The sequence below is a fragment of the Barbatula barbatula genome (genome assembly GCF_947034865.1).
Source record: "Barbatula barbatula genome assembly, chromosome: 3".
In the NCBI taxonomy this organism is placed as follows: Eukaryota; Metazoa; Chordata; class Actinopteri; order Cypriniformes; family Nemacheilidae; genus Barbatula; species Barbatula barbatula.
Window position 1 is genome coordinate 2,102,084 of NC_136764.1, and position 19,030 is coordinate 2,121,113.

The following is a 19,030-nucleotide window of genomic DNA, read 5'->3' on the forward strand; positions in this document are numbered from 1 at the left end:
ACCATCTTTGTTTTCTTAACCAAACTAAATATATCTCACAAAAGTATTATTATAATAGCAGTAAAACTACCACTGTAATTCAGAAGCCAATTAGCCGCAGCGAAAGGAAACACTACACAACACACTGCGATGTGTGTGTGTGTATCATTGTGTTTGAGCTCTTTCAAGGCTCCTCCTCCGTCATTACAGCTAACGGGAGAAACTGTTACAGCAGAAGACATTTTAAAGTGAGAAGAATCATCATTGTTATTAAAGAAGAAAATACTGTGAGTATCACATTTATTCAGTAGATTCAATCGCCTGTTTTACTTCATTTACATCGCGTTTATTGTTGTGTGTTGTTTTTTGTATTGAACTATTGCTCCTGTGTGACATATCGCTCATTGCTTCCTGAATTCTTCATAAGTCGCTTTGGATAAAATCATCTGCTAAATGACTAAATGTAAATGTTATTCTGTCATAAGGAAGCGTGTTTATAAACAGTAATGTGTGACTTGTTTGCCGATTCTCTTGTGAAAATACTCCATATAATGTGTAAGTGAAAGTGAAAGTGGAAGATTCATTCCTTTCTGGCAACAGACCAAGTCCGTACCAAGGGTACCAAGTGCTGAGGGGGGGGGGGCTACAACACAACACAACACAACTCACAAAACGCAAACATGGAGAAGCTAAGTGGGAGCGCTAATCGTAAATTTAAAAGAGAGAAGGATATCAGGAACGCAGACAATTTAAAATATAGACCGAAAATAGGCAATTTATTTACGCTAGTAAACGTTAGCTAGTCTGCTAAGGCACCGCCCGTCAACGGGTTCAGCTCAGCTAGCCAGAACATCTCTTCACTGCCGACTCGAGCTAATGTTCACAGCCCCGAGAGCGAAGAGCCCCAGCAGCATCTTCAACCGAAGACCCGGATTCTGCTGCGAGTGAAGCGGTGATGAGTCTCGAGTCTAACCGCATCTGAACCGCTCGAGTCTGCGAGCAGCAGCTGTTTCACATTCAAAGTCCAGAGAAATGCTCGTGTGAGATGTGTTTGCCAAATGAAATCAAGCATTTCAAATGTATACATGCTCTTCCCCATTATTTAGGATTGAAATTGTGTATTTTGCCAGATTATTTATCATTTCTTTTTGTCTCGTCTAATTGAGATAAATTGACAGATTTCCAAATGTTTATATTGCACTAAAATGTTTAACACTTGTCTGTCTTGTTGAACTGTGATGTGAAAGGTTGTTTTCTGTTTTAAAACAAGTTCAAAAGAGTTTAGGAGCAGATGATTCTGCATTTGATACATTTTTTTCTTGTGTTGCTCCATGAAAATGCTGTAAATTTAGTTTGTTTATTGTTGTTGAGATAAAACAGCAGATTTCTAAATGTTTATATTGCGCTATAACCTGATTGTCCTGTTGAATTCTGAGGTGATTTCTGTTTAAAATGAGCTAAGGACCAAAACTTCTTTCTAGGAGATTCAATGGATTTTTGTTTGTCTTGTCTGTGATCTTCCTCTGTGATGGCTCTATCAATGCATTTGTGTTTGGAGTTGGTGTTGTTAAATAAATATTGGAGGCTTTGAAAGTTGCTTATTTTATTTTTTTTATTCTAACGCAGTTTGACAGACAGTAGTCTGGGCTATTTATTTGGAAATGGACCCCAAAAGAAAGCAGGAGTCAAGATCAGAGGTAAGAAAGCAGGAGCAGAAACTGCGAGATTATCCCCGTGAATCACTTGCAGGTAAGTCCGTGTTTAATCAACTTAAATTGGGGAAATGTGTATGATGTGCTGCTACTGATCGTAATGCGTCTCGAACTTGCTGAAGTTCATGTTAGTAAACTGTTGCTTTTACTTTAATTTCTGTGCAGCTTGCAATCTGAATTGAGATTTTACTGTTAAACATTACCTTTGCATTTAACAAATAACTGACGCCAGCTAGCTGTTACTTTCTTTACTATCTTTCTTTAGATATTGAGCTGTAGTTTATGGTTTATTTTGATGTGACGGTGGTTAATACTTTCTCAGTATCAGTAAACATTAGCAGTCAGTGCAGTGCACACATGGTAGGCGAACAATTCCTGTTCAATATTTCTGAGTTCTGATACAAAAGCCTTTAAGTGCCATCTGACATTTTGCTCTGGTTTAAAGAAGTGTATAACACAGTATTTTTATTTGCAGGATCAATGTTTGCTCAATCAATGATGTTCTCCTGGTTTGAACGGTGAGATGATTAAAATATTTTAATATACAAATTTGTCCTTTTTAACTGTAATTGAGAAACGTGTTACATGTGTTTGGTTTGTCTGATAGCTGTCAGAGTTTATACTTAAATCAACTTTGTGAAGATTTGCTTCATGCAAACTAATTCATTACAAATTAATATTAGTTTGTGTGGGGAGGGGTTTCTTTGGTTTTCTTTATTGTTTGTATTATTAAATTCTCTTTAGATGAGCAGGGTTCATATCTCACTATAGCACTGAGGAGGAATTACATTTTAATCTTTCTGTATCACTTGCAGAGGGATTTTAAAAGGTTGGACTACAGACAGATTCAGTTTTCTTGCTTCAAACAGGGATACATGAGATTGTAGCTACATTTATACATTAAATATATATTACATGTACGCAATAGTGGTCCTTACAAATATGTTGAACTATAATAGTTTAATTTAGCAGAAATTACTTTTTACTTTATTGTCTGAGCCTGCATGAGAAATATTTTTTATTCATATATCCTATATTTATTCTAATATACTATACAAATTTATCACATTACTGATACATTGCATAAACTCATTACATAAATGTTGTTTTAGTTTGACTGGTGGAGAATCTCCTAAACCCAGCCGTGTGTCCATGAAGAGTGAAGCATCAATGGGTGATCCACCTAACTTCAGTTCAGGAGACTGTGATGATCCAGATGTGAGGTGAGAACAGTCTGATGGTTTAGACGAGTAAATCACTTCATCAGTCTTTATTCTCTGATCTGAGTCTGTGCTGTTGATGTTACTGCAGATATTCACTGAACACTTTACTGACAGATACACACATTAATCCATGTGTTCACTGTATGAAACACATATTTCATTTATTGTTACATTACAGAAACACAACAAATGTCTCAATCAAAGGGAAGCACATGGAGTCTGTTTTCCAGGTGAGTGTGTGTGTGTTTGTGTGTGTGTGTGTGTGTGTGTGTCTGTCTGTGTGTGTCAGTGTGTGTCAGTGTGTGTCAGTGTGTCTGTGTCTGTGTGTGTGTGTGTCTGTGTCTGTGTCTGTGTCTGTGTCTGTGTCTGTGTCTGGTCTGTGTGTGTGTAAAGTTGAGAAATGGATGCAAAGCAATTACTGTGTAACAACCGTTTATTTAAATATTTATTAGGGATTTTTTTTACAGAATTCTCTTTTAAAGAATGTGTCTATTTTAGTATTTTGCTTTGATTAACAATAATTTATTTTACATTCGTTTGATTTACATTCAATATCATGTTTCATTCACAGTTTATTCTGAAATGTAGATGCTCTTCTTCAAATGAGGCTTTAAAATAATTTTACCCCAAAATATGTTAATAAACCCAAAATCAAAGCTGTATGTTTAAGAGGCGTTTCATGAGATTCTTTTACTGTCAGTCGTACTGCAGCTTTACACAGATTACTGTTATTATTACTGATGATTCTGAAACATGTTTAGATGTTTAGTTTCAAACTGATTCATTGTAGTAAGAAGTCACGATCATATTGATTTGAAATAGATCTCAGTGTGTTATCAATGCTGATGTGTATTTGATGCTTTGAGAATCATTTGAAGGCAAAATATGAATTAAAGAAAATATGATTTTGTTTCTGTAGTTTTGATGTGTGTTTATAGTGTTTAAATGTGTTATAGGTTTCATGAAATGAGGTTCAAGCAATTTAGAAAAAACTGTGTTCACTAAAATGAGCATTAAAACCTTTTTCTGCCCTCATAAGAAAACTAAATCATGTGTGTTTGAACAATGTTTTCAGGAGCTTGAGCACAAACTCATCTCTCTGATGAAAAAAGAGCTGAAGATCTTCAAGAGTCTACTGAGTCCAGATTACCCATCATGCTCTGAGAGAGAAGAGGAGGATGATGAAGATCAGATCAGAGTCAGAGAGATGTTTCTGAAGATCACACTGAACGTCCTGAGGAAGATGAAGCAGACAGACCTCGCTAACAAACTACAGACCAGTAAGAGATTCATGAATTTATTCCTGTGGATTATTTTTTTTATTTGACATTTCATGCATTTAACTTATTTTGTTTTCCTTTACACAACAGAATTCACCCCTTTATACATGAAGAAACACAAATCCAGACTAAAAGAGAAATTCCAGAGAATGAATGAAGGAATCTCAAGTCAAGGAAGCTCATCACTTGTGAATGAGATCTACACAGAGCTGTACATCACAGAGGGAGGGAGTGAAGACATCAATAATGAACATGAGGTGAGACAGATTGAGACGGCATCCAGAAGATCAGAGACACAAGAAACACAAATCAAATGTAATGACATCTTTAAAGTCTCACCTGAACTAAACAAACCCATCAGAAGTGTGCTGACTAAAGGAGTCGCTGGAATTGGAAAAACAGTCTCTGTGCAGAAGTTCATTCTGGATTGGGCTGAAGAAAAAACAAATCAAGATCTTCACTTCATATTTCCACTTCCTTTCAGAGAACTGAATCTGATCAAACAGACAAATATCAGTCTGATGGATCTTCTTCATCAGTTCTTCACAGATACAACAGAACTGAGATCAACAGACTTTGATGATTATAAAGTTGTGTTTATCTTTGATGGTCTGGATGAGTGTCGTCTTCCTCTAGATTTCTCAAAGAATCCGAGTTTGTTTGATGTCAGAGAATCAGCGTCAGTGGATGTGCTGCTGACAAACCTCATCAAGGGGAATCTGCTTCCTTCTGCTCTGATCTGGATCACCTCTCGACCAGCAGCAGCCAATCAGATTCCTCCTGAGTGTGTTGATCTGATCACAGATGTACGAGGATTCAATGACCCTCAGAAGGACGAGTATTTCAGGAAGAGAATCAATGATGAGAGTCTGGCCAACAGAATCATCACACACATGAAATCATCCAGAAGTCTGTACATCATGTGTCACATCCCAGTCTTCTGCTGGATTTCAGCCACTGTTCTCCAGAGAATGTTGAGTGAAGCAGAGAGTCCAGCACAGATCCCCAAGACTCTCACTCACATGTTCACACACTTCCTGATGTTTCAGATCAAACTGAAGAGTCAGAAGTATGATGGGAAATGTGAGGTAGATCTTCAGCAGGCTAGAAAGAGTCTTGAGTCTCTGGGAAAACTGGCTTTTCAACAGCTGGAGAAAGGGAACCTGATCTTCTATGAGGAGGATCTGAGAGAGTGTGACATTGATGTCAGAGAAGCGTCAGTGTACTCAGGAGTTTGTACTCAGATCTTCAGAGAGGAGTTTGGACTGAACCTGGGGAAGGTGTTCAGCTTTGTGCATCTGAGCGTTCAGGAGTTTCTCGCTGCTTTATTCAAGTTTCTGTCATTTCTTCAGCAAACATCAGAAAACTTCAGCGGATTGAGATCAAACATGAGTGATTTACTGAAGAGTGAAGTGGACAAGGCCTTACAGAGTGAGAACGGACACCTGGATCTTTACCTCAGATTTCTTCTGGGTCTCTCACTGGAGTCCAGTCAGACAATCTTACGAGATCTGATGACACAGACAGGAAGAAGCTCTGACAGTAAACAGGAAATAGTCGAGTACATTAAGATGAAGATCAGAGAGAATCTCTCTCCAGAGAAATCCATCAATCTGTTTCACTGTCTGAATGAACTCAATGATCATTCTCTAGTGCAGGAAGTACAAACATATGTGAACAGAGGAGATGAGTCTAGTTTTACTGGAGTCCGTCTCTCTCCTGCTCAGTGGTCGGCTCTGGTGTTTGTGTTACTGAACTCCGAAGAGAAACTGGATGAGTTTAATCTGAGGAAATATGATCGATCAGATGAATGTCTTCTGAGGCTTCTGCCAGTGATCAAAGCATCCAGAACAGCTCAGTGAGTCATTTACCTGCAGTTTCACCTGAACATCTAACAGTCCACATTACTGTCGTTAATGTCCTACAGAGACACAATAAAACATGATGGAATTGTTCACTGCATCTGTAGAGTGAGAGCTGCTCTCTTGTGGCTTTTTTCTGATTTTCATTCATTTGTTTTTTATTTATAATCGTCTGTCAGGGTTCAGTTCTTGCAGTGATTCTCTATCAGGTGCAGATGTTGCTTCAGCTCTTGTGCAGATGATTCTCATTGTTCAAACATTATCTCTTCATGTGTTTATATCTTCACTGTTATCTTGTTATTTCTCTTTCAGTCTGAGTCGCTGTTATCTGACAGAGAAAAGTTGTTCATCACTGGCGTCAGTTCTCAGATCAAACTCCTCAAGTCTGACAGAACTGAACCTGAGTCTCAATAATCTGAAGGATTCAGGAGTGAAGCTGCTCTCTGATGGACTGAAGAATACAAACTGTAAACTGAAGACATTACAGTAAGAAAATCCTTAAAGCAATAAAGTTAAACATGTGTATGTATTATGTAAATGAAGGTCTTCATAAGTTTATCAGAATCATCTTTATATGTAAGAGACTCAACAGTGACTGTCAGTCAATGACTCTCTGTTGATTCAGATTCATACAGAATTATCACCAAACTGAGATCATTTTAATAACTAACTTCAATATATTAAACTATTCATGATATTATTGTAAACTGACAGCGATTTACAATCATTTCATTTATTACTTGTATCTTGTAAAAAGGGACATCATTTGATACATTATTAAAAAGATTATTCAATTATTATTCATCAAAGTATAAATAACTATATTAAATAATTGTGCTATTAATAATGGTCTAAATGTTATTTTCATTATTTCATTTATTTTCTTCTCTCTTCAGTCTGTCTGGTTGCAGTATTGGATCTGAAGGTTGTGTTGCTCTGACTTCAGCTCTGAGATCAAACCCCTCACATCTGACACAACTGGATCTGAGTGATAATAATCCAGAAGATTCAGGAGTGAAGCTGCTCTCTGATCTACTGAAGGATCCACACTGTCAACTACAGAAACTACTGTGAGTTACTGATCAAATTATCATTTTGTTATATACTCACTTTTTTTAATAATCTCAAGTGACTGTCGAGTATTTTTGCTGTTTATGTTTTGCTGTTTCACTCTTGTTCTTGTGTAAATTTGATGTAGTTGACAGTGGCAGCGTTTCAACAAAACCTCAGTTATGGCAAAAGTTCCTCCGGCCAAACAATAACGATATTCCAAAGTAACGTCACCATAAATGATGAGGGTAATGCCCTCTTAATAGAAGTCTGATAATTGATATTTGTCGATATAAAACTACTGACAACATTCAAACAACAAATGTAATGTAACTATTAAAATGCTCTCATCATAAACAGAAAACTAATTTACTTACTAAAAAAGCCTTTTCATGCCCTTCATACCAGAACTACTTCTGTCTTTAAATCATTTCACTATTAGATCCTTGTTCATTACTAAATGTGACGCTGCTTGTGAAAAGAAAGCAAAAGCAAAAGTATTTTCACTGTCTTCTACATGAAATCATCCTACAGAATATTCTGTGAAAATATAACAACAATATCTTCAATATTGACTGAATAATGTAATTTTAATAAATTTAATAAGTTAATGCTTGAAATTAACTTTGTTAGATTTTGAGACCTTAGTTTGGGTTCCCTTTCGAGTGCGCATGTGAAACTCCTCCTCTTTTTCACTTTTCCTGAAGTCCTATAGGATAACGCCAGTAAAAAAACTAGCCAATTGTCACAAGACATGCAACAGTATGCAAATACTGACGAGTCTAGACAGTATATATACAGTGCATGAGACGACAATTCCTCAGAATCTTTTTTTTCACGCTGCCATCGTTGAAGACGCAATTAGAAACTTCTTTCACCGCATCCGATGGCTTCATTCTGTCGTCTTTGAGCGGGCCCCATTGGCCCGCAGGATACTCACGAGCACTGCATTGCCTGCCTGGGCCTTGCTCTCGCGGAAGATGCGAGTCTGATTGCGCGCACTGTGCGGACCCGGCGCGTGTCTTGAGGACTCGCAGGAACATCGCTCGAGGACTCATAGGGTCGAGGCTCACCGCCGCCATCGAGCCGCTGGTGAGTCCACCCATTCCACGAGGTGGCGGCGACGACCCGGCTCCGGGCCCCCGTCCTCTGCCGTCACTTCATTCCCCAGTCCTCTACGTGGACGAGAGCCTTCGTCCCCCGCCTTCCATCGCGGACGCCGTTTCCTTCGGCACTGAGGAGGACTATGACTCCATGTCCATCTCTGCTTCACACAAAGGACTGGGGAGGATCGGAGCGGGATGGTCCTGATCCATAGAGCCCCCTGGACCTCCACAAGGAGTTCGTAAGGGTTCTCGAGAAGGCCGTAAGCGAGCTCGATATCACCTGGGATTCACCTGAGGAGCCGGCAAAAAGTAGGCTCGACTCCTTGTACTTTCAGGCGAGCCGCCGCCAGGCCACGTTAAAGAGGAGTGCGCCGTTTTTCCCAGACGTCCACGAGCACGTGGTGAAATCCTGGTCTGCACCTCAGTCGGCGCGCGTTCACGCAGCTACGCTGGCCATGTTCGCCCACGTGGTTGGGGCTGAAGCCCACGTTTTTTTTCTCGCCAGTGCATTTAGCCTCGCTAGGCCAGCGTGCTCCCCTAAACGGTCACCTGACGTTAACCCCCGAACAGATTTGGCCGTTATGTCTGTTTCTGGACGCGTGGAAGGCCATTCCAGGCATCTCTCTTTGGCTACTAAACGTGATAGAACACGGGTACTCCCTGCAGTTCAGACGCAGACCTCCCCACTTCAGCGGTGTGGTTCCGTCGCTGACGTCAGCGCAAAACGAGCCTGTGTTGAGGCAGGATCTGCAGCCTGCTCAAGAAAGGAGCGATCGAGCGTGTCCCTCCGAACGAGCGGGAAAGCAGGTTTTACAGACGGTATTTTGTAGTGCCCAAGCGAGATGGTGGTCTGCGTCCGATTCTGGACTTGAGACCCGTCAACCGAGCGCTTCACAAGCGAGCGTTCATAATGACAACTCTAAAACAGATCCTGGCACAAGTGCGTCCCGGGGACTGGTTTGTAACCGTAGATCTGAAGGATGCGTTCTTTCATGTTCAGATGGTCAAGCGCCACCGAAGGTTCCTGCGCTTCGCAATCGAGGATTCAGCGTACCAATTGGCTGTCCTCGCATTCGGACTGGCATTAGCTCCGCGCACATTCTCAAATTGCGTGGACCCTGTGCTTTCCCCTCTCAGAGCAAGCAGAATGCGCATTCTCAATTATCTGGACGATTGGCTGATTTTAGCCCACTCTCGGAAGGCGCTAATTGGTCACACGCAGATGCTGCTTTGTCACTTGACATCCCTGGGGCTGCGCGTGAACATGCAGAAGAGCAAACCCACACCGAGTCAGTCTATAACGTATCTGGGGGTATGTTTCGACTCAGTGGAGATGCACACTTGCCTCTCCCCAGAGCGGACGGAGTCCATCTCTTTAGCTCTACATTTGTTCCCCTGAGGGAGTTCCAGAGGCTGATCGGCATGTACTCTTTATCAGAGAAGCGCATATCCCCGGTCATCCAAACCGTGGAGCGGCCATGCTTTCGAGGGAGGGTCTTCTGCACGGGGAATGGAGGCTTCATCCCGACTCAGTCCTGTTAATTTGCTTCGGGAAGGCGGAAGTGGATCTATTCACCACAAGCGAGAAGGCACACTGCCCATTGTATTTCTCGCTGGTACGTTGGCCGGCCGTTCGGCTTTACGTGTTTCCTCCGGTGAAGATTTTACCCCTAGTGCTGTGCAAAATCAGAGATGAGACGGCGTCAGTGATTCTCGTCGCTCTATTTTGGCCGAATCAACCATGGTTTCCGGACCTGAGGGAGTTGTTGACGGCACCGCCGTGGCGGATTCCCATCAGGAGAGACCTGTTGTCCCAAGTGAACGGCACGATTTGGCACCCCAGCCCAGAGTTGTGGAACCTCCATGCCTGGCCGCTTCGGGGGTTCTAACTGCACTCCCTCAGTGTGTGCTGAATACTATTTCGGAGTCTGGTGCGCCGTCTACCAGACGTTTATACGCTCTAAAATGGGGGGTGTTTGCTAAATGGTGCAGCAGTAACAATATCGACCCGGCGTCCTGCCCCGTGTCTGATATTTTATCTTTCCTGCAGCACAGGCTGGACAACGGCGGCCTCCCTTCTACGCTGAAGGTTTATGTGGCGGCTATCGCCTCGTTTCGTTCCCCGGTTGATGGGCAATCGATTGGTAGGCACATGCTGGTGGTCAGATTCCTCAGAGGAGCGAGGAGACTTTTCCCCCCGCGAACCCCTTCGGTGCCGCCCTAGGACTTAGCGCTCGTGTTGAAGGCTCTCTCTTCTCCCCCTTTCGAGCCTTTGGACGTGGCTTCTGTAAGAGAGCTCACTCTAAAAACCATTCTCCTTCTCGCCCTTGCTTCGGCTAAGCACATAGGGGATTTACAAGCGCTCTCAGTCGGCGCTGAATTCATTTGTTTTGGACCCGGCGACTGCAGCGTCACTCTCCGGCCGAAATCGGATTATGTGCCAAAGTCCATGTCTACCCCTTTTAGAGCACAGGTCATTTCTTTGCCTGCTTTGTCTTCCGAGTCGTCAGACTCGCAGGATGCTAATGCTCAGAGAGCAGTCTGCCCGGTAAGGGTCTTGCGGGCTTACATTGATCGCAAGGCCGAGTTTCGGCAGTCTGAGCAGCTCTTTATTTGTTTTGGCGGATCGTACTATAGGCCGGGCTGTCTCAAAACAGAGGCTCTCTCACTGGGTGGTGGACGCTATTACCTTGGCATACGAGAGTCAGGGTCAGAACTGCCCCTTCGTTATCAGAGCTCATTCGACTAGGGCTATCGCCTCTTTGTGGGCCTGGTCTAAGGGCAGATCTATTCAGGACATATGCTGTGCAGCTGGCTTGTCTTCACAGAACACCTTCGCCAGGTTCTACAGATTGGATGTGTCCTCGTTGGCGTCTCAAGTCCTCTCGGTGAGTGCTGATCACGCTTTATCTTCTACCTTGTAATTTCTTGTGCTACACAGTTGTTGCCCCATTGCTGTTTACACTGTGCTTGGTGTACTTTATGTTCGCTATTATATCGCCCGGGATTCCGTGCTTGTTCTACAGCTGTGGTGTCTGCCCTATTCAGCGCAGCCCGCTGCATTCGTTGGGTTTGGATATGCAAATTTGCCAAGAGCCCAATCTAGCAGTTCAGTGGCGTGTTCAGTGATCTAGCAGTTCATAGGCCGGTTTCAGCCAATCAGCTGTTAACGCTTGGGACAACCTCGCGAATGATTTGATTTGTATGCACCACATACTTTGTGTGTTATCCCAGTTGTCGGGCTATTTTTGCTAGCTCTCACAGCGGAATTGTTCTACCGTTCCATATGCGGTTCTCCGCAATGTCAAAGTGACCGCTCTCGAAAGGGAACGTCTCTGGTTACTTTCGTAACCTCGGTTCTCTGAGAAGCGGGAACGAGACATTGCGTAGAACGCCGTGTTCGCCACTTATCACCGGGCAGGCGTTTTCTCGTAGATTCTGAGGAATTGTCGTCGCATGCACTGTATTTGTACTGTCTAGATTCGTCAGTATTTGCATACTGTTGCATGTCTTGCGACAATTGGCAAGTTTTTTTTACTGGCGTTATCCTATAGGACTTCAGGAAAAGTGAAAAAGAGGAGGAGTTTCACATTCGGTTCTCCGCAATGTCTTGTTCCCGCTTCTCAGGGAACCGAGGTTACAAAAGTAACCGGAGACGTTTTCACAGGGTCACAAATGTTTACATGCTGATCAATAACGCCAATGCTCAATATAGATAAAAAGGTTGTGGTTCATAAAATATCACAAATCTGGTGGAAAGGTTGGAGACTTTTAGCAAACAGTAAACAGACTGACAGATACAAATCCTTTAAAGTTGCTGTATTTAGTTTATTGTTGTGAATCTATTGACCTGCACTACTGTTGTTAACATGAACACGTGTCTGCTGCTCTTCATGCGGCGTGTCTTTGGTGGAGAGAAGCAGCGCACGCGGATCAGAAAGGGTTGACCTCTTACCCCGCTGTCTGCACTTGGATTCTCTGTCCTTGTTCCCTCAACACGTTCCTTCATACGATATCCTGAAACATAGAAATGAGATCAGAAGTGATCATTAAAGATCCTTCTGTTAATGCTTTGACTGTTATTCATCTCTGTGGCAAGTGCAGCATTATTCACATCAGAAAGATCCATCATGCAGTCAGAAAACAGTCATAAGTGTCTTACTAACATTGTGACTCACTGTTATCTTGTTATTTCTCTTTCAGTCTGAGTCGCTGTAATCTGACAGAGAAAAGTTGTTCATCACTGGCGTCAGTTCTCAGATCAAACTCCTCAAATCTGACAGAACTGAACCTGAGTCTCAATAATCTGAAGGATTCAGGAGTGAAGCTGCTCTCTGATGGACTGAAGAATACAAACTGTAAACTGAAGACATTGCAGTAAGAAAATCCTTAAAGCAATAAAGTTAAACATGTGTATGTATTGTGTAAATGAAGGTCTTCATAAATTTATCAGAATCATCTTTATATGTAAGAGACTCAACAGTGACTGTCAGTCAATGACTCTCTGTTGATTCAGATTCATACAGAATTATCACCAAACTGAGATCATTTTAATAACTAACTTGATATATTAAACTGTTGATGTTATTATTGTGATTTACATCTTTAAATTTATTACTTCTATCTTGTAAAAAGGGACATAATTTGATACATTGATGAATAATAAAAATATATTAAATAATTGTTCTATTAATTATTGTCTAAATGTTATTGTCATTATTTCATTATTTTCTTCTCTCTTCAGTCTGTCTCTCTGCAGTATTGGATCTGAAGGTTGTGTTGCTCTGACTTCAGCTCTGAGATCAAACCCCTCACATCTGACACAACTGGATCTGAGAGGTAATAATCCAGAAGATTCAGGAGTGAAGCTGCTCTCTGATCTACTGAAGGATCCACAATGTCAACTACAGACACTACTGTGAGTTATTTATTATTTTTAAATCATTATATTTCTATAAACTATAACCACACTGTAGGGTTTGCTCAAACTAGTTGACATGATTGCTCTGGCATGACATTTTAAGCTTGATGTCGACTAGTCGCGGGTCATGTAGGCTAATAAATATATTGACGTTGTTCTAAAGTCGTAGGCCGTCACAAACAAACTCGACACATGTTTCTGTTGTTTCATCTATTAGTGCTCATGACACTTTCAGTGGACTTGTTGTAAATGCAAGTGAAGTTTGGTTCACAACGTAAAGCTGCTGTAGAGATCCACCTGCTGCTCTTTTACTACCAGCGACCTCACGCTTTAAAATAGTTTTATTTTAGTTGTTGTTGCTCTCGTGCAATAGATTAAAAATACTTTATATATATTAAGAAATTAAGAAAATAAAGTCCACCCAACCTTACTTTCGTCTGCAAAACACAGATAGCTGTTGGTAGCCATAAACTTCTACTGTATGGATACAAAACCAATGACAAGACAATGAGGACAAATGTTTTATCAAAATATCGTTTGCGAGAAGAAAGTCATACAGGTTTGGAATGACACAAGGTGTAAATGATTAAATAATTTTCTTTTTTAGGGACCAGTTGTTATAAACCTGAATACATTTCTTTGTTGTGCTGAACACAAATAAACACGAGAGTTTGTAACTCAGCCGTTGTGGGTCACCATTGACTCCCATAGTAGTCTTTTAATTTTTGGGTGAACTGTTCCTTTAAGTATCCAGTCAACAAAATAATCTTTATTAGACACATTTTAGGACTAGTCTTATTCAGTATATACAAAAATACATATTTGTTGCGAGACATTTTGAAGTTGATTTATTTACTGTGGACAAGTGACAGAAATGTTTTGTACTCACACTTGTGTTAATGTCGGTGTGGTTGCACTTCTTGTGTTGTGTTCTCTCTCTCAGATTAATTTAATATGATTTGTAAGTATAAAGTCATTGTGACATGATGTTGATAATGACTGAGATGAGTGAATATTAATATCATATCTGATGTTTCTCCTCAATGTTTTACAGTATTAAGCCTCGACTGAAACAATCACATGAAGAGTGAAAGGATTCCCTTCATTCAGTAAAGATCATCTGAGCCTTTTTCTCTCTGAAGACTGTGACATCACCGCTGACGGCTGTGAAGCGCTAAAAAGTGTCTTATTTATCATTATTTCCATTTGTATAACATTCTGATCTCATATTCTGTATCATCCTGTATCTCTGAGCTCCTAAAGTCTGACGTGTGTCTGGTCACAATACATTATTACATGGTCAATGGACACCTACATTTACTGCTTTAAAGTTAATTTAATAAAGAATAAACTTATAATAAAATTATAGTTTTAGGCATCAGACAAATTGATGCTTAAATGATCATTGACATAAAAAAATATAATGACTTTTCCTACATGTGAGGGAATGTAAGTGATGATGAATATTGATGTGTTTCACACCTGGAGAGATAAACACCAAACACCTATAATGGACATCAAGGTGAAATATTCTGAAGCAACTAGAACAAAGAATGTGATGAAACTTCATATGTTTTATTGGTCATTTCTTTATCAAATGGTTCAGACTATGATCAACATGAGCACACAGTTACACATCATATGTCTGTCATGTGTTCTGTCTTTAACATGAACTGATTTAATAAGCTCAGAGATTCAGTGATGCAGAAACTTTCCTGAAAGAAAACTGTAAATAACTGTTAACATATAGTGTGCAAAGTATTGAGCAATAAAGTAAATAAATATGAATACTAACAATGCACACGCATAACAAAAAACACTTTATTGGTGGTGTGGAATGATCTATAGCCGAGCACAGTATACAGATCTGAGTGTTTCTGTGATGTATTCACTGAGTTTTAGTCTTTATATTGAGATGTGATTTCAGAAATATATTACAGACAGTGATGGCTGAGAGCGCACCCTGTATATTTACTTTATTTTATAAATGCACTTTTGTTGTCAATGTTATTGTACACAAATAAAAGTTTAAACACTTTACACTGTCAAATGATGTCTTACACACATATGTTTGATCACTAATTACGAGTTGATTCTGAGACTGGGGGGGGGTGTCTCCAAGATGGCGCCGTGACACGTGGTTTTGTAAGCTGAGAAACAAATCAGGTAATTCTCACAAGTTCAATTCAATTTTATTTATATAGCGCTATTCACAATTTCCATTGTTCCAAATCAGCTTTACAGGGAAAAAACATAAATCAGGTAAAACACAGTACAAATGAAAACACAAATACCATTAAGTTTCTAGCTACTATCGTTATGTTGTTTATTGTGGTCGATTTAGATTCAATATTGAAGTTCGAGTAGCGCAGCTTTACTCATTGCGCGGCTCGCGAGCCTCCTGCGGCTCGCCAAGCTTTAATTCACGGCTCGCATGTCACGCAGGTCAATAAAGATATTTCATTTAAAAAAAATCTAGACATAACCAATTAGAGAATTCTGTGTCTGCAGTAGCCTATACCAAATAATTTATATAAAAATACCCAAAAACAGTGGCATGACGATATGGGAATATAGACTAGAAAATATACTCTCTCTCCCGTTACGTCCATTAACGTAATACTAACTGACTGCGCAGGTGCCGGTTTTTGGCGCTCTTTCCAGCACGTAACACTTGACGTTAGGTACTGCGATTTCCAACATTTCAGGCTAGTTAGCTTGAGTTTCACACAGACTACAAATGGATCGATTTCTTATCAAACATCGTGCACCAAGTGGACAGCAACAAAGCGATGCGACGGTGACAAAACAGGGAACTAAAGATTCGGAGCATGCAACAACCGCAAATCAACAGAAAGATGACGAAGACGGAGTTTGTGGAGAGTCCGCGCATGCTAAAAAGAGAAAGGTACGAGTCATAGAGGATGAGCATAGAAAATTTCAAGAAAAGTGGACAGATGAATTTTTATTTGTTCTCCATGGATCGAACCCTTTGTGTTTACTATGCAAGCAAACCCGCTCTGGTTTCAAGCGCAGTAATTTGGAGCGCCATTTCCGAACAACGCATCCAAATTTCAATAAAAGTTACCCGCCTGGAAGTGAAATAAGGAAAAGAAAAATAGAACAGCTTTCTTCCTCTCTTTCTGGACAACAAAGGCTCATACACAGGACAACTTCTACAGCTGAACGTTTAACCGAGGCTTCTTTTGAGATCGCGTGGATTTTGGCTCGGGGGAAAAAACCGTTCTCAGATTCAGAAATTGTCAAAGATTGTTTTCTGGCTTCAGCAGAAATATTGTTTGCTGAGTTTGACAACAAAGATGCAATTTTAAAGCAAATTAAAGGATTGCAATTATCAGATTCCACCATAATGAGGCGGATTGAAAACATCGGCAAAGATGTGAGTGACCAACTCCGTGCAGATGTGTCAGCAGCTCCATGTTTTAGTATCGCAGTGGATGAGAGCACCGATATGACAGACGTGTCTCAGTTGTGCGTTTGGGTGAGGTTCCCTAAAGAAAAGTCTTTCCGAGAGGAAATGCTTTGCTTGCTTCCACTTGTTGGCCAAACGAGAGGTGAAGACAGTCTGAATGCACTTCTGGCTTTTTTTGATGAAAAAAATCTCAGTTGGTCAGGTCTAGCAAGTGTGTGCACAGATGGAGCCCCTAGCATGCGAGGTAAGGAGAAAGGCCTTGTTGGGCTCATGAAAAAAAGAGAAGAAATACCAAATTTTATCAGTTTCCATTGTATCATACATCAGGAGTCACTGGTATCAAAACTCAGAAATAATACATTTCAAAATGTAATGCAAACAGTTGTTCGTGTTGTAAACTTCATTGTCTCCAGACCGCTGAACCACAGACAGTTCAGACAGTTAATTGAAGACTGTGACACAGAATATGGTGATTTACTGATGCACAGTGAAGTGAGGTGGTTATCTCGTGGAAAAGTTCTTGAACGGTTTCTGAGCCTCCTCCCTGAGATTTGCACTTTCCTGGACAGCAAAGGAAAACAGGAGCCAGAGCTGGAAGACCCGTGCTGGATTCTACAGCTGGCCTTTCTGACTGACCTCACCTGTCACCTGAACACTCTCAACCTGCAACTTCAAGGTAGAGATAAGCTTCCAAACAACATGCTGAATGCAGTCAGAGCATTTCAGAACAAAATAACTGCACTGTACATACCTGACAGAGAGTTCATTCACTTCCCTAAACTCAGAGCTGTCGCCACAAATGACCCATCTCTGCAGCAGCACTTCAGCCACAGAGAGTTTGTGAATGTTTTGGAAGAGCTAAGGGGGGAGTTTGAATCCAGATTCAAGGATGTGAATGAACACAAGGATATTTTTAACTTCATTGAAAACCCCTTCCATGTGGATGTGTCATCTCTCACCCCAACTATCACTCTTCTCTGCCCTAGTCATCGTGCTGCTGTAGAAAGTGAAATTGTAGAACTGCAGACAAAAGACATTCTCAAAGCTGAACTCGGAGCAGGTGTTGAACAATTCTGGAATTTGGTGTCTGAAGGAGATTTTCCCACTTTGAAGCCACTTGTGCAAAAAGTCATGTCCTTCTTTGTGAGCACCTACACTTGTGAGTCAACATTCTCAACCATGAACAATATAAAGAGGAAACACAGAAACCGCCTCACTGATGAACATCTTGCATGCCTCACACGCATCGCAACAACAAGCTACAAATACAATATAAGGAAAGTTAAAGAAATGCATGCATGCTTCCGCTCATCGCAGCATTAAGGTAATCCTGCTTTTTGTAATTAAAGTAAATCATCTTGTTTAATTTTCCCTCTTCTATATTTGTAACATTGCATATTGTATGTTCACGGATGCCAGATTGATAAGCAGACATTTTTTTTAAGACTGGATGAAAAGTGGCTCCCCTTTTGACTTTGTCCTGTTATTGTGGCTCTCATGACAAAAATAGTGAAGACCACTGGAGTAGCGCAACAATTGATCCATCATCAGTTTCGCTGCACAATTCAGAAAATGTCTGTAGATCTTGACGCAGAGATGGAGATCGAAACTATAAAAGAGAAGAGAAGTTTTACTGATACTCACTCGAATGCGTGTAAAGTAAAAAACGGAGGAAGTTGTGATTCTTGCTCAAGCACACCGAGCAAAAATCAGCCTCCCAAAAAGCAAAATAATGATGTTGACACACCTCTGACAAACGAAGTGAACTTTGAGTTATGTGCAGGAGAATATCTTCCGAATTCTCTCTGAGAAAATCAACCAGTGATCCGATCCGAAAATATTAAACTAGGAAACAGAGGATTGCGGTAGATGGATATTACTCGTGTTAGATCAGAATGACGAAAACAATTTATTAATACACTGTTATGCCACCAACAACAAAGTGAACATCGATTTACTTTTGTCAAATATTGAGTCTCCAGCATTTATTTTCCGATCCTTCAGCCAAAGTTATGTGGGGAGGAGATTTCAATACTGTGTTGAATGAAACCATTGATAGATGGCATCCTAAAACTAGCCCAGACCCTTCTAGTGAACTGGATCATGTATGTTTAAGGGTCTTATAGATGTGTGGCGATGTCAGAATCCAGACAGGAAAGAATATACATGAGGACTCATCTCTTCATTCTCGTATTGACTATTGACTTGTGTCTAATAATTTAACTAATAATGTTTATTGACAGAACCTTGCATAATAAAGGAATATTTATAATAAAAAAATACACTGTTAACGATTTGCTTGTAAAATGTAAAATGTTTAGTCTTTTTTCTTGTTTTCCAGTAAAATTGTCTACAAATTCCTGAATCAAGATGCATTTTCTCGATGAGCAAAATTACCTTAAAAAATAAGTCCTGTTTTTAGTAAAAGAAAAGACATTTCAGTATATTTGTGCTTAAAACAAGC

The 19,030-nt window shown here is 40.5% G+C and overlaps 1 protein-coding gene across 3 annotated transcripts; it reads left to right on the forward strand.

Annotated features, from left to right (window-relative positions):
* The first annotated feature begins 167 nt into the window (after positions 1-167).
* Positions 168-15,171, forward strand: LOC306891706 (NLR family CARD domain-containing protein 3-like). Of its 3 annotated transcripts, none has more exons than XM_079452182.1 (12): positions 168-266; positions 1,606-1,728; positions 2,167-2,209; positions 2,804-2,914; positions 3,093-3,144; positions 3,990-4,194; positions 4,285-6,052; positions 6,369-6,542; positions 6,953-7,126; positions 12,416-12,589; positions 12,957-13,130; positions 14,188-15,171. In XM_079452182.1, exons 2-12 carry the CDS (start codon positions 1,641-1,643, stop codon positions 14,222-14,224), a joined length of 3,000 nt encoding a protein of 999 aa, XP_079308308.1. In that variant the 5' UTR covers positions 168-266; positions 1,606-1,640; the 3' UTR covers positions 14,225-15,171. The 3 variants fall into 3 exon arrangements, with proteins under 3 accessions (XP_079308308.1, XP_079308310.1, XP_079308309.1); XM_079452184.1 differs by lacking the exon at positions 168-266 and adding an exon at positions 578-1,058; XM_079452183.1 differs by lacking the exon at positions 168-266 and adding an exon at positions 625-1,019.
* Positions 15,172-19,030: the final 3,859 nt, after the last annotated feature.

Bases quoted from the DNA above. Each gene is read 5' to 3' on its own strand.
- LOC306891706 (XM_079452182.1), top strand. From the start codon at position 1,641: ATGGACCCCAAAAGAAAGCAGGAGTCAAGATCAGAGGTAAGAAAGCAG. The intron at 1,729-2,166 runs GTAAGTCCGTGT...TTTTATTTGCAG, and splicing joins TCCCCGTGAATCACTTGCAG to GATCAATGTTTGCTCAATCA. The intron at 2,210-2,803 runs GTGAGATGATTA...ATGTTGTTTTAG, and splicing joins ATGTTCTCCTGGTTTGAACG to TTTGACTGGTGGAGAATCTC.